The sequence below is a fragment of the Thermobia domestica genome, chromosome 8 (assembly GCF_964235325.1).
Source record: "Thermobia domestica chromosome 8, izTheDome1.hap1.1, whole genome shotgun sequence".
Lineage (NCBI taxonomy): Eukaryota > Metazoa > Arthropoda > Insecta > Zygentoma > Lepismatidae > Thermobia > Thermobia domestica.
Genome location: NC_137461.1, coordinates 236066622 through 236082225, shown reverse-complemented (window position 1 = coordinate 236082225; position 15604 = coordinate 236066622). Strand labels below are relative to the sequence as shown.

Below are 15604 nucleotides of genomic sequence, written 5' to 3'. Positions count from 1 at the left end.
TCAGAGCAGAACATCAATGCAACTGTCTACTGTCAGCAGTTGAGCCGTGTTCAAGAAAAACTCAAAACCCTGGAGCCAACACTTCTCAATCGCTATGGGGTTCCCCCGTTACGGAACAACGCTATACCCCACATAGCTAGAATGAGCCGGGACACCATCCTACGCTTTGGATGGGAAACACTATTGCATGCGCCATACTGTCCGGACATTGTACCGTCCTGTTATCACCTGTTCCTTTCCTTGGACACTCACTTTAGAAGACTCCAGTTCAACTCCGTAGTAGAGGTGGTAAATGCACTTGATACCTTCTTCGCTTCACGGCAAACCAAGTTCTACCGCGAAGGAATCCATGCCCATCCCGAACGTTGGTAGAAGGTCATTGATACTGATGGGTACTGTTTTTGATCTTCCAGGTACGTCTTAGGTGATATATCGATGCTCTAAGTCATAGGTCAAAAAGCGACAAAACTTTCTTCGTTACTTTTTTACATATTACATAAAACTACTGTATAAGTTCTAGTATCTCGAGTTCGGGAAGTCAGAATGTCAAAATTCGTTCAGATTATTGCTCATTTTGGTCCAATTTACAAAATATATAAAAATCAAATGGGGTCCTTTTTGCTTTTTGGTCAGTTTACGATCGAATATCTCGAGTTCCGAAATTCGGAATGTCAAAATTCCTTCAGATTCGTGTTCCTCGTGGTTTAGTTTACAAAATATATAAAAATCAATTGGGGTCTAGTTTGCTTCCGTGTTCACTTTATGTTCGAATATCTCGAGTTCCGAAATTCGGAATGTCAAAATTCCTTCAGATACGTGTACCTTGTGGTCTACTTTACAAAATATATAAAAATCAGGTAGAGTCCAGTTTGCTTCCATGGTCAATTTATGTTTGAATATCTCGAGTTCTGACATTTGAAATGTCAAAATTCCTTCATATTCGTGTTTCTTGTGGTCTAATTTACAAAATATATAAAAATCAGGTAGAGTCCAGTTTGCTTCCATGGTCAATTTATGTTCGAATATCTCGAGTTCCGACATTCGAAATGTCAAAATTCCTTCATATTCGTGTTCCTTGTGGTCTAATTTACAACATATATGAAAATCAGGTGGGATCCAGTTTGCTTCCCTGCAGCCGAAAAGTACATTGGAAGTGTCATCAAAGAAATAACTAAAAAAAAAAAGTACTAAGGATCGCAGGTCAGTATTTGTAACACGGAAGTTCACATCAATACTTACGGTTTAGAACCCTCACTTTTCTGATTTTAAAATATGGCAACCCTAATTTAACTGTGACTTGTACAACCATCGAACTATCCCTTTCGCACTGTGCTGCACATATTATTATAATAGCCTTGGAGCAAAAAAAAAAGTTAAAACACACATATAAATCAATTCATTTGTCTCGATCGATAGATGCTTTCACAATTGTTAAAGGTGTAATTAAAAACAGCAAACATTGTTTCTGCTTTGAAAAGGGCAATCCCTTATAAAACCGCAAACACGGTTTCGGGCGGCTTTCGCTTTCGAAAAGAGCTTTTGCGGTTTCAGTTTCGAAAACCGCATTTGCGGTTTCGGTTTTGAAAACCGCTTTTGCGGTTTCGGTTTTGAAAACCGCATGTGCAATTTCGGTTTTGAAAACCGCTTATGCGGTTTCGGTTTTGAAAACCGCATTTGCGGTTTCGGTTTTGAAAACCGCATTTGCGGTTTCGGTTTTGAAAACCGCATTTTCGGTTTTCGGTTTTCAGAAAACCGGTTTTCTCAGAAACCGAAAACCGCAAATGTCACAAAAATTCAACAGCACTAGTTTAAACCAGCCAACCCTGCTTTGGATTTGGATATTAAAATAGTAAATCCACAAAGATTTCGTGCTAATGTGTATAGCCTATGTAACCATATGTTTAAAATTATTCAGTTGTTATTTCGACCAACCCTTAACCAAAACTCAATTTAGAACAATTAACTCACGCTGTCTATCGAATTTTAACTGTATTTGGCTTCTTGAAATGCAGGCTTAATAATTTTACCACTCAACAAAATTTACATGCTATTCCATTTTATCTCCCACGACAAATCTGATCTCCAACCAGAGCTACTTCTCTTTTACTCATTGAAAGGGCTTCACCTTTGTTTAAAAAAAATAATGTTTTCAACAGGAAAGTTTACATAATATCGATTATTTTGATGAAAGGATTATTTTGATAATCTCGCCCACGTTCAACATGTCATCTGTATGGGCGAGATTATCAAAATAATCGATATTATGTAAACTTTCCTGTTGAAAACATTTTTTTAAAATAATTAAACTAACCTTCCAGAACCGATTAAAGCGTAAAAACGTTAAATCTAATAAATCATTTCGATATAGGGTACAATAGAAAAACCTTAGCTAATGGTATTTCTATACTCTTTAGCTATTAACGTCATTCAAAACACTCATGACGTGAACGCAAAACTTTTTAAACTCTATACTAAACTAATACACATGTATGTTCTCTGTCCACCACGTAATAGAATCTAGGCGTAATATAATCACTATATTCTTTTGTCCGATCTTCGTACGATATTTTGTTCTCAGATTATGACCGTGAATGCATGATTATGTTATTCATTTATTTGTTTATGTAAGGCTTGATTTTCCCAAGTTTTGTGATAATGTTTTCGAACATCTTTAGTAACAGTAGAACTAGATAGATCATTATATTAACTTTATATATTTTTATTCCTTTTATGCCTTATATAAGTTTTCCTTAACTCTTGAAGACTAAGACTTTAACTTAGCAAAAATTTGTGTAAAAATTGAGATTTATTGAAAGTATTTTGAAGATCATCACATTAAGATCAGCACACAAGTACGTTATCTTACCGTATATATATATATTGTACTTTCTTTTGAACGTGATTGTACAGATAGATAAACTGGAACGTGTAGGTATACCTTACTCGGCTACAAATGTTTAAAAGAGAGCTATAATTTTAAAGAACCTTCTGTTTTTGTGCAGAGTATGAAAAGGCTTCAGCTACAGCCCAAAAAGTGGAAGTTGAGGTTCAGAAGGTGCATAAGCAAATCATGGAAATCACCGGCGGACGAATGAAAGCTGCCCAAAAGAAGTTAGATGAAGTCAACAAAAAGATTGATAAAGTCACAGCAGAAATCACTCGACTTAAAGTGGCCATTAAAACGGCAGAAAGGTGAGTAACTCACTTTTTTCTTAGTTACCAGGAGATTTTTTTTTTTTTTTAACTTTGCACAGGAATTTCTTAATTAAACGCGTAGGGATCTTTCACTATCGCATGTAGTCCCGGGTTCGATTCACGGTGGGACCCTAATTTTTAGGTGTTTATCCAGCATCAAGAGGTAATTAAAAGGCTACTTAAATTGAGAGGTAGCGGACTCTGGTCTAGAAAGCCAGAAATAATTTCTCTCAGAGTCGATCACTGACTTCACCCCACGTAGTTGGAAAAGCAACATTTTATGGTTTCTACAGACTTCGAAAGTTAGAGAAACCACATTTGATCAGGGAAGCATATAAGTAATCAGGGAGATTCACCCAATATCTTAGTAACGAAGAAATTGAAAATAGGCCATAGCAGATTATTAATAGGTAGAAAATGAGTATTTAAAACTTAATAATATTTTTAAATTACTAGATAAATTAAAATGGGCTGGCCTTTAGCTCAGTCTGTAGAGTATCTGACTGCCAATCCAGGGATTCATGTTTAATCCCAGATGGGTGTATGAGTTTTTCACGATATGCATGATGCTATCTATGAAGGAGGTTCAATTAGGAAAATAGAAATCGATAGAAAAATGTTACACTTTGATCGAGGAGCGCGGCAAAAGAACTAGGAACACAGATAGAGATTAATCGTAAATTACAACGGGAAGAAAAAGCAGTTGTTGGAAAAAGAAAATTAAAAACAAAGTTAAATCGGCTTGAAAAGAAAAAGAAACAAATAAGACAGGGAGATTTCATGCAATTAGAACAGCTACCAAGAACGCCGCCTTGTCTGGGGTTCGTTGGAGCAAGTCCTTCTTACTCCGATCTCTGTAGCTATTTTCACACCTTGATGCGCTATCGTTGACAAGCGGATTGGAACCAGGCGAATGACAATAAACTTCACGCAGTAAAGCCATTTCTTGGGGACTGGGAGACGTCTTCGCGGCCTACTTGTCGAGATGAAGTGCCCTTGGAGCGTCTACTCATCGACACGCTCATCTGGTACGTGGTCTGAACCGTCCGTATTGTGAAGAATGTATCGTTCCACTGATTATTTCTCACATTCTTGTCGAATGTCCTGAGTACTCAGAACTCAGAGAACGTCACAAACTGCCTCGTACCCTTGACCGAATTTTGGAGAAAGATATGTGTTGTGTTCGTCGTGTCTTTGCTTTGTGTATGCTATTGGCCTAACTCTTGTTCTCTGAGCATTTTAGTTCGTTGTTCCTTCTTTTACTTTTTCGTTCCTTATGTTTTATTCTTTATTCTCATATTTTGTGTTAATTTTATAGTTTTATCTCTAATATTCATTCTTTTACTTTTTTTCTGTTTTTTTATTGTGCAACGTTTTGTGTGTATCAGTTTCATAAAGAAACGAGCACATTCCGTGGAATTAGACATTAACATTGAAGTAGTGCAAGAACTGAGAAAAGAGAGAGAGAACTGAGAAATAGCATTTAAATTTTTAGGTGTTATTAATTTCGTAATAGTTTGTCAGTCAAATAGGAGGCCACGATGGTTCAGTGGTAGAGAGCTTACCTCTGGTGCATGGGGTCCCTGGTTCGATCCCAGCCAAGTAAGTTTGTGGTGGACAGTATAGTATCCGTAGGTTTTCTCGGGTACTTCTGTTTCCTCCCACATTATCATTCCACCGAATCTTCCATCATCATTCACTTGCTTTAATCATCTCCTTTAGCCTAAAAGGCATAATCGTGGGACGTTAAACTCAAAGATTTCATTTCTATCAGTCAAATTGTTAATATGTAATTCAACATTTCATTGTATATATGGACAATGCTCTCGATTAAATGTTATAGTCTACAAAGCAGGCGGAATTAAAACAATAGAAATCAGAAAAAAAATGTTAAAATATATATATATATATATATATATATATATATATATATAACAAGTAATATTAAAAATAACCTGAGAAGATAGCACATAACGGTGAGATATGGTTGACTATAGGAGGAGGAAGCCGACAAAAAAAGTCAGGGATATTAAAATCTGTAGATACCTTGCTTTTATTTGTGTGTACTTCTTAAATGTGCTTAACACAAGGAATTCAGTGAAAATTAAAAAGGGCAAATATGCTAAGGGTTTAATTCGAGTCTCCGGCTTATCGTGCCAGCGCACTGAGCAGTACTATTTAATTCGTATTCTGAAGAGCTGCATACTGGAAATGACGAAAAACCCCGGAGTCCGGGGATTTTATTTTTCGAAACCGGAATTTTACTCTCCGAATTTCGTAAAAAATCTGGCTTTTGGTAAAATTGTGAAATTTGGGGAAAAAATCCATTTAATATATAATTCGCATATAAAATCATAGTTACTCTTCACTACAGTTCAGCGAAAGGTAACGCAGAACACTACTTACGAACAGAGATCAACGAAGTGATTCCAGAACAGTTCATACAGCCAACAGCTTTGCTGCCACGTCTTGATCGAGTACAGCTTTTCGTTTATAAAGTCATTTTTGGAAATTTTAAATAATTTCTTATCGTATCAAAGATTCTTATGTGTCTGATTCTCAGCTTCAGAGAGTTCAGTTTACAAAATTAAGGTTCGGTTCCGGGTTCGATTCGCGGTGGGGGTACTGGGTCGAAAAAGTGTAAGAAGCTTTTTCAGGACAGCCATCCTGAATGAGGGATTCCTGGGTTTTCCTCATTCACACCAGGCAAATGTCAGGGTGGTACCTAACCTATAAGTCCCAGACCGCTTCCTTCCTTTCGCAAATCTTTCTTCCTTCCCTTTCCCCGAATAATGTGCTCGCCGAGGAATGTCATCCCTTATACGTGAGGGGCTAAATGGTCTTAAGTGCCGAAAGCCCAGAAATCTAACTCCTACCTACCTAAAATTAAGGTTATAAACTGCTATTTTGGGTATGATGTTGGTTTAGAATTACTTCTTTCAAAATTTTTGGAATGAGAAATTTGTGGATAGTGTTTTAAACGTTCTTTCTCTTGAATTTAAGCGGCCTCAATAAATGTTAATATGTACTTATAATGAAGTTTTAGTTTCTTCATAAATTTTAAATAATAGTTTTGTTCCATGAAGTCTACTACATTTTCAGAATAGTTGTTGCTAACACTTTTTAGTGAAACATTGTTGTCATTAAACGTTCACCTCAATAGGTCTATAGACAATTCATTGAAACTCGAGCGCATCCATCGATTTTCTCTTTTTCTGTTCTGTCGAATGACCGATTTTCATTGATTCTTGAAATTTTTAGGATTTTCTCTTCAGAATGCAATAATTGTTTTTTTCCTGATGTAATGGGACGTAAGATGGTGCGTACTGTTATCTCTCCACTAAAGTTGAAATATTTTTTTTAAAAGCTCAAAATTTTCCGGGCAAAAAGCCGCGGAAAAACTTTTTTTTCTAAAATTCCTCTTTTTTTATTTTCGAGCCTTTGCATTTATAAATGAAAATAATGTTCGAAATAATGAAAAATAAAATTGTTACAGATTTCCTTCGCTATTAGTTCTATAAAGATTAGTCATAGTTTAATTTCCAGGTAAGTACGAGAGAATGAGCTTTGGAAATAATGTGCTGGGTCTTCTATTATAGAGATTGTCGTAAGTAAATCATAGACCGATTTGACTACTACAAAAAACTATAATTCTCGGACTGTTTTCGCAATACTTACATCACTATGATTTCTGCACTAGTGAATTCCAGAGCCGTAGGTAGGGGAGCGGGGCCGTTGCCCGGGTGCTGATAGCACGAGGGCGCCAAACAAACAAGAAGAAAGAAAAAGTGTTGGAAATGAGTACACGACGCGGCGGCCCGGAAAAGCATTGGCACCCTATTAAATCAATATTGTTGTTGATTTGCAAAGAAATAGATTTGTTAAAAATTTTCTTGCTCACTCCGCACGCAACCCAAACGTTTCAATAAGTCACAACAAGTTTCTCCTGGTACTTAAAGAGAGTTATTATATGTGATTTGTAATGACGATGTGATATGCAAGGTGCTGAGTAATGACTTGTAGTGTACGCAGGATCGTTTTGAAAATTATAAACGGTCGAAGTCTGAAGTACGTGTTCTGCTTTTGATGGCAATGAGTTCCCTTAGTTACTCCCGCTTTTCTACCCAACCGGATTAATCACGATGGTGAGAATGAAAGTATGAAAATGAGAGAAGTAAAGAGAGACACGCAAGCTGCTATTTGCGCGGGAATATTAGAAACGAAGATAAATAAGGCGAATAACATTTTCGAATTTGAAACAGTTGTGGAATAGGGGCTTAAGGGGTCAGAACTTAACCTAACAAATTTCTTTTTTTTTTCAAAGACTGATCACTACCAGTGATTTTTTAAATTCCCTTGACATACGAAATGCTTCTAATCTGAAGGAATTTATTGGAATCATTTCTCCATCAACTACTTGTATTGCCAGGAGATATATAAAGTCGGATCCAGGATTTTCTGAGGGAGGTGCACCAATAACTACTACTACATTTGAATTAAATTTGATTTTTCTTCATTACTTTAGGCATCTGTGATGAATAAGAAATATTGTTTTGCTTGGTGAATCCTTTTGCTTCAACCTTCAGAAAATCGATGTAAACTATTGCTTTTGCAAAGCTCTGCTTACTTTTAAGCCCCAAACGGAAAGTGTTGCTATTTTCACTGCTAGCTTCTCATTTTAGATAGTGTATATTTACAACGAAGGGGATGGACGTGCACCGATGCACCCCTAAACCTGGCTATATATATATATATATATATATATAGTGGCGGATCTAAGGGGGGCTATAACCTCTCCCCCTTGACGCTGAGTTATACACTGGATAAAATGGGCTTCAATGCTGCTTTATACTAGATAAAACGGCAAAATATGGTTTAGCCCCTCCCTTGATCATATCCTGGATCCGCCCCCTGTATATATATTGTCCATACGTATCTATGTAATATTGTTACCTATACACATACAAACAAGACATATACGCACTGTTACATGGTGTCCACATTCTGGAAAGTCAGGGAAAATCAGGGATAGTCAGGGAAATGGATTTTAGTCAGGGAAAGTCAGGGAAATCACAAGAAAAGCTTGCCAAGTCAGGGAAATCACAAGAAAAGCTTGCCAAGTCAGGGAAAATGCACAAGAAATTGTACGATCAATTACAAACATTACAATTAGAAAGATTTCTTGTATGTTTTGCAGTTGATTCCTGGAGGGACAAACACCATATGTTGATGGAAATGTACAAGTATTTTTGTATTCACCTTCTGATACTTATCAGAAGGTACTTTCCCGCCTTCCTAGCGGCTCATTTTTTTTTTTTTTTTTTTTTTTGTTTGTTTGTTTTGTTTTGTTTGTTTGCTTTTTACTTGACAGTAGAGTATTTTGAATCTCTTCTTGGTTTCATACATACTTTATTTTCATCTTTTTCTAACACCTGTACTATAGGAATACCAAGTCAATATTTCAGGCTCTTTGGTAGGCTAAGCGAAAAAAATTCAGTTGTTAATATCAGTTGAAATGTTTCGCACTACCTGAGCCCAATAATGAAACATACCAAAACTGAGGGCTTGTCTAGATACTTAATAGATTGTTTCGCATGGCCTGTACTCAATGATGAAAAGCAACAGGATGATTCAAAAGACTTGCACCATAAACTACATCCGTGAACATGTGATTGTGAGTCAATGATGCAGGCATAATTGGCTTGCTTATTCCGTGAGCGCTTGCTTCCCGTAAACAAACTTGGCCTAGCTGTCAGTCCAAAGTCCTTATCAGTTAACTATTCCTTTGAACACAGTGTTTTTTATATAAACAGGGCTTCCACTTGTCCTGTTTTCCTATATTTTGGAAATTTGTGACAATTATTATAGGACAAATATATATGTCCTTTATTTCCTTTATTTTTCAAGTGCAGTCCCAATGATGATTTAAAAATTGCTACATATTAGCAATATGCTAATTGTGTCTTAGGATTTTTTCTGAGGGACTAGAATATGCATATGCCTTTATGAGCTATACATATTTGCCAATTTAATTGTATTTAAATTTTTCTTGTATAGATCATTAGTTTACAATGCCAAGAAAAACTCGATTTTCATGTTGGATTGGACGTGTACATGGAAATAGTGGATGTGCGTTTTGCAAAGTATGTTCAAAATCATTCAAGCTTAGTAACATGGGACGAAGAGCAGTGTCCTCTCATGCTAAAGGACCTCAACATCTTAAGAACTTGAAAGCTAAACTCATGCAACCTGCTGTCAGTGTGTTTGTGCCTTCCAGTTCAACAGGTCAGTCATCAGGTACAAGTGACTGTAGCCAGGAATCTGATCAAACTGTGTGTAAGCATAAAGATGATCAGCCAGAATCAAGTGAAGGAAGTGGTGAAATCAATAGCAAAAATAAAGAGCGTGGTTTACATTCATACATACAGACCGAAGAAGTTATGAAGGCAGAAATAATATGGACTTTGGAGTTGGTTGCAAAGAAAATATCCTTGAATGCTTGCCAGAACATTAGCCAAACTTTCCAGTTGATGTTTCCTGACAGCTCTATTGCTTCCAAATTTACCCTTGGGAAGACAAAAGCCTCTTATCTAGTAAATCATGGCTTGGCTCCATATTTTAAAGATTGTGTTATGGATAGAGTTAAACAGGCTTCAGATTATGTCATATATTTCGACGAATCTCTGAATAAAGTAGTTCAGAGAGGCCAGATGGACTTAGTCGTAAGATTCTGGGATGTAAATCAACAAAAAGTTTCTACATCATATCTAAATAGTGTATTTTTGGGACGGGCAAGAGCCGATGATCTTTTGGAGAGATTCAGAGAGGGAATAGGTCTTTCATTAGACAATTTACTGCAGGTTTCCATGGATGGACCAAACGTAAATCTCCTCTTCAGGGAAAAACTAAAGAGTGAAATGTGCCAACGAAATCCCGATGGAAAAAGTTTGATAGACACTGGTGTTTGTGGACTACATGTTTTGCATGGTAGCATGAAAAATGGGCTAAAGGCATCACAGTGGCATTTAGACGAGACTCTTAGGGATATGTATTACCTTTTTAATAACAGCCCAGCTCGCCGGGCGGAATATACTACCATTACAGGATCCACCGATTTCCCAAAAAAGTTCTGTTCTATCAGATGGCTTGAGAATGTGGATTGCCTGGAAAGGGCTGTGAAAATTTATCACAATGTGAAGAAATTCATACAAGATTCTACACTACCTAGTTGTCGGCAACAATCTTCTTTAAAGGAACAGATGAAAGACCCTCTGTTGAAGAGTAAGTTGGCTGGTTATAGAGTTGTTTCAGCAGAATGTGAAACTTTTCTTCGAAGATTTCAGTCTCCAAAGCCACTAATGTCTTTCTTGCACACAGCACTTTTGGACTTAATGCATAGTTTATTGGCTCGATGTGTGAAACCAGAAATATTGCAGCAAGCTGACTCTGCTCAAAAACTGATGTCTTTGGAACTTTCAAATGAGAACCTTCTTCCTTCAGCAATGATTGACATTGGTTTTGCTACGAGGAAAGTATTAAGAGAAACCGTATGTACAGACAAGGAAAAAGCAGAATTCAAACTTGAGTTTCGCAAATTAATCATAGGTTTAGTTCAGAAGTTGCGTGAAAGAAGCCCGCTGAAGTACAGGTTCGTGCGTGGTGTCACTTGTTTTGCCCCAAGTATTATTTTGGAGCAGCCATCTCTAGCAAGAAAGAGAGCGCAGATGTTCTTGAAGACCTTCACAGTGCAAACAGGATTTCGTCAGATGTGGCTGAACAGGCAAAGAAACAGTTCAGTGTATTGTGTGTTGAAGCACAAGGTTCCTTGAAATCATACTTTTGCGAGTTTACTGCAAGACACGACGATTCTGTAGGATTAGATGAGTTTTACTACAAGATGCTAAAGGATGATGTCAAGTTTGCTAGCCTTTTGAATGTAGTGAAAATTTGCTTGATAATGTCACATGGCAATTCAGAAGAAAGTGCTCTTCAAGCAAGAATCGATGAGCTGGAAAAGAAGAAAGGCAGTTTGTAATATGGAACACTTATTAAAAATATAAACTCTTTTATTCCCCACTTTTATGGATAGTTGTGCAATCATAAGTGAGAAATTTTCATGTGAACACATTCTCCATATTGTACAGAAGACGCTTTATTATTATTATTATCATTATTATTTTTTTATTTTAAACCATGATATTTTTCAGTTTTATGTCAACATGTGCTAATATAATACATTTTGTAAACTTGTAAATGTACGTTAAAAAATCTTTCTGTATCTTTGTAATCTTGTGTGCATAATGTGTAATAAAATGTAATAATACGACAGTAAATAAGGTGAGAGTTGGCTGGCTATGGAGATGGTGGAGGCCAGAAAAAGTCAGGGAAAAATTGGAAATGCAGTCAGGGAAAGTCAGGGAAATTGAGATGGAATTTTCTGTGGACACCATGTGTTAGTATATTTTTAATGTTAATTAATAATAAGTAACCTTAAATTCAGAACTTTTTCATTAAGAAATTAAGTAATTACTATAATTTCAAACATATGTAGTAGTCAAACTGTAGGATTTTAAATATAAACATTAAACATATTCTTCACGTCCACTGATCATTATTGAGAAATTCGCAAAGAAACTCCTGAATTTCCGTTCCATTTCACAAAATATTTTTCACTGTAAAAGAATCGAAATTTAAACGCTATTTGTATGGTCACATACAGAATAAGATTCCAAAAGTTTACAATTATTACTGGGAATTAATACTGTCACCCATTTCGAACCTTTTAAAAGCACATAGTTTTTAATGTATTGAAATTTATTTTCTTATCGATAGTATAAAACAATATAAATAGTTGTAAATTTCCATAACTGTTCTCCAAGTAGATTTGTTTACAATCAAAATTAGTTTTGTCATGTTTAACAAACAGTCCAAAATGAGACTCTTGACTCTTCTTATTTATAAAAGAATACACAATGCTCACTTTTTGCTGTTGCAATGATCCCCAAGCAGCTTGTTAAAAATTCAGCGTAGCATAACAACAAAAGCTGCTTGTCTTATATGTGGAAAAAAAAAAAAAAAAAAAAAAAAAAAAGTTTGGTGAGGTAAGTGTAGGGGGCGCCGAATTCTACTTCACTCCGGGCGCCGAAATCTCTACCTACGGCTCTGGTAAATACTATGGGTATTGTTTCCTTTTACGGGTATCTCAGCACATAAACCCATTATTCATTATTATTTGGCCACTATTTTAATCTGTGATCCAAAATGTTTAATTTTTGTAAACTATTTCCGAATTCAAAATTTTTAATTCCAGATTTTTCTGAACTTCGTTGTGTATTCGAAATCCGGATTTGGTCATCCTTGCTATGTACCTTACATTGAGTTCGATGCTTAGCTATTGCGACAGCGTTAACTACCACAGCTCCTGTTGTGCAGGAACAGCCTGTGTTCACCATATTAACAGATGTGAATGATCGATTCTCAGATCACTCGAAGTTTTTCATTTTGAATTTTCATTCAGTAAATCGTGAAAAAATCAATGTATTCTTCCATATTTGACATATTGAGTTAAATAGTCATAGGCGACCATTGTTCAAGCACAACGGAAGTCTTGATACTTTACGTGGTTTGATGTCTAAAAATGTGAAATGATGTAGCGTAGTGGGTAGTGAAGTAAACAGGGCCCAGATACGGTAAGTCGGAGACCTGGGTTCGGTTCCCAACTTAGTTGCATTTTTTTCACACTCTTTCCCAGCAAATAAAAAACCGGCAGATTCTTACAATTTTTCACAATATAGAATATAAACTAGTATTAAGAAAGTACGTTTCTGAAACTTAGAAATATTTAAAGTACTTACCAAAGTTTTACATGTTAAATATTTGAGAGCATGAAGGCAAAGATCAACACAGGAATTAAATCGTTTTTGCATGTAAATACAGTATTAAATTTATTGCTTGTCGATATTGAAACGATATTTAACTATTAAACATATTATATATATCGATATTATCATTTATCGTAATTTTCCTAATATCATTTTTCATCATTTAATCGAAATCATACAATCTAGTCCGAACCATGTCAGCACGAGCTTTTTTTCCTGTTACGTTGAAAGAAATTCATATCATTCAGACTCTATTCTCGTGAAACATATATATTATTTCTTTATTTATAATGCTTTGCAGAAATACGAAGAAAACCTCAGATAAAATTGCGAATTTGGAACAGGAAATTCATGAAACAGAGAATGAATTACGCCAAATGTTACAGGATAGGTTGGATATCGAGAAGGAAGGAAAAGAAGTTTTAGCCCAGATTGAGAAATTACATGTAAGTACAGTGTTTATATTCAAATTGAAAAATCACAGACCTGCCATTCAGATATATATATATATATATATATAAGTTCCACTGCATGGCCTTTCAGGTTATTTGAGATTATCTCCTGAGATACAGGGATTAAAAATAAAAAGATAGTTTAAAAATTGAAAATTGAAACATAAATTTATTTTTATTTATTATTTATACATATTTTTGGCCATTACCGGCATCTATGGCCTGAAACCTGTCACGTCTGAGAGATGACAAGCACGCTGTCTGCAAAAGGGGAGAAGGAAGGAATCAGCCTGGTGGTACCTGTATGTTAGGTATCATCCCGGCACGAATGTGGAAAACCCAGGAAAAACCTCACTCAAGATATCTAACTTGAGAAAGCTGTCATACCTCTTCGACCTAGAACGTCTAAATCTACTGTCTAACCCATATCTCTACACTGTTGCATGGTTGTCATATGTTAGGTTTTCCGTATAAATCTATAATTATTTCCAACTCTTCTTCAAATCACCCACTCCAGATTTCCGGGGGGGGGGGTTATTTTAATAAAAATCCCTCCATTTTTTTATTTCAGTGTTATTGTTTGATTTGTTTGATAGGCCATTATTTTTAAACGATAGGGTAGCTCTGAAACAGGAAATTAATCAGTACTATCTCTTGTGTTAATATTTTTTTTTCTGTTGTAGGTGCAAAAAGAAATACTATTATTATTGTATACTATTTGATATTATTTTGCTTTTTGCAATAGATCCGTAAAGTATATTGTATATTGTGTTAAATACGTTTCAATGTTTCTAGTAGGTTCATTCGTTAGCAACAGTTTACGTCTATCTACAACGACAGTAAAAATAACTTTATACTGATTAAACTTGGGTGTTTCGTGTATGGCACGACTCCTTTCCCATTAAAAGTATCCAAGATCAATATCAATTCAAGTTCTCAGCCTCACGTGTTTTTCTACCATGACCACTTGTGCACTGCTCAACTCCTTTTGATTTTGTACAAGGTGCTAAAGAAGTTTCGACCCGCTCTTGTAGATTCCTTGCCACACCACTGAACATAGTCGGGACATTGAAAACGCTCGACGAAAGGAGAGTCCTGATTCTGAAGATAGTTAATCGATAGTTCATTTAATTCTCAAGATACTGAATGCTACAGACATTAAACATTATAGACATCATGACAAATACACAAAAGCAAATTTAAAAAATGGCATGTATTTTACAGTATCGCTTAAAAATGAAATCACTTTAAGCTATATTTATATATTTTTATTAAATTATAGGTAAAAATGTTTGCATTCATTTAGCACGAGAACGTTGTTGCAGTAGAACACTTGAACAACGGTAAATAGTAAGAAAGCAACTAGAAAATATAGTTTATTGATACTTGTATTATCATTACTTGTTCACTTTCTCTATTCGAGCAGTATAATTGTATTGTAGTACATGTTATGGTTACTCTCCTTAGGAAAAGATAATAAGCAAACAGGAAGAAGTAGTCCGGAGGAAAGAAGAATGCGCGAACTTGACGAAAGAGGAGAACAAGCTGAAGAGCTCGAAAATAGAAGTGGACCAGAAAATCAGTGCAATTGATAAGCTTATTCAGGAAAATAAGACGAAAATGTCAGCGATTCGAAGGAAGGTGAGTTAAAAGAACCTGGAACATTACTCTTTGCATTTTAATCCTGTTGTGTTTTCTTCTTTCGAAACAGCACAGTGTTCTTTGAAGATCTATTGACTTTCTAATAATATTTTAAAGTCTTGAAAATTTTCCATTATCTATATAAAAAAGATGAAGATTGATAAGGTCCATGATACATTCAGTATAATAGTAAAACTAATATTGTTTGCTTTTAAAGTTCGTCTTAAATCCTTTCGAAAAGTAATATAAGTAAATTGGAATGAAGTATCACTAATTTTACAAATTCTGTATATTATATTGTTGACCAAGGCTGATTAACAACAATCGTATTCAACGGATTCATTTTACAGAGTACACATATGAGTATAAGAACAATTTTAACGTGAGTATAAGAACTACTTTAATGTAAGTATAACGACTATTTTGATATTACAG

The 15604-nt window shown here is 35.4% G+C and overlaps 2 protein-coding genes across 3 annotated transcripts in view; one reads left to right on the top strand and one right to left on the bottom strand.

Annotated features, from left to right (window-relative positions):
* Uxs (UDP-xylose synthase) overlaps positions 1 to 15604 on the bottom strand; it is a 392432-nt gene that overhangs the window by 234714 nt on the left and 142114 nt on the right. The window lies entirely within an intron of this gene.
* glu (structural maintenance of chromosomes 4-like protein gluon) overlaps positions 1 to 15604 on the top strand; it is a 125347-nt gene that overhangs the window by 86391 nt on the left and 23352 nt on the right. For both annotated transcript variants that reach the window (XM_081769542.1, XM_081769543.1), the window contains exons 16-18: positions 3003 to 3192; positions 13378 to 13522; positions 14996 to 15169. In XM_081769542.1, coding sequence (XP_081625668.1) covers positions 3003 to 3192; positions 13378 to 13522; positions 14996 to 15169 — 509 coding nt within the window. The remainder of the gene's footprint in view (positions 1 to 3002; positions 3193 to 13377; positions 13523 to 14995; positions 15170 to 15604) is intronic.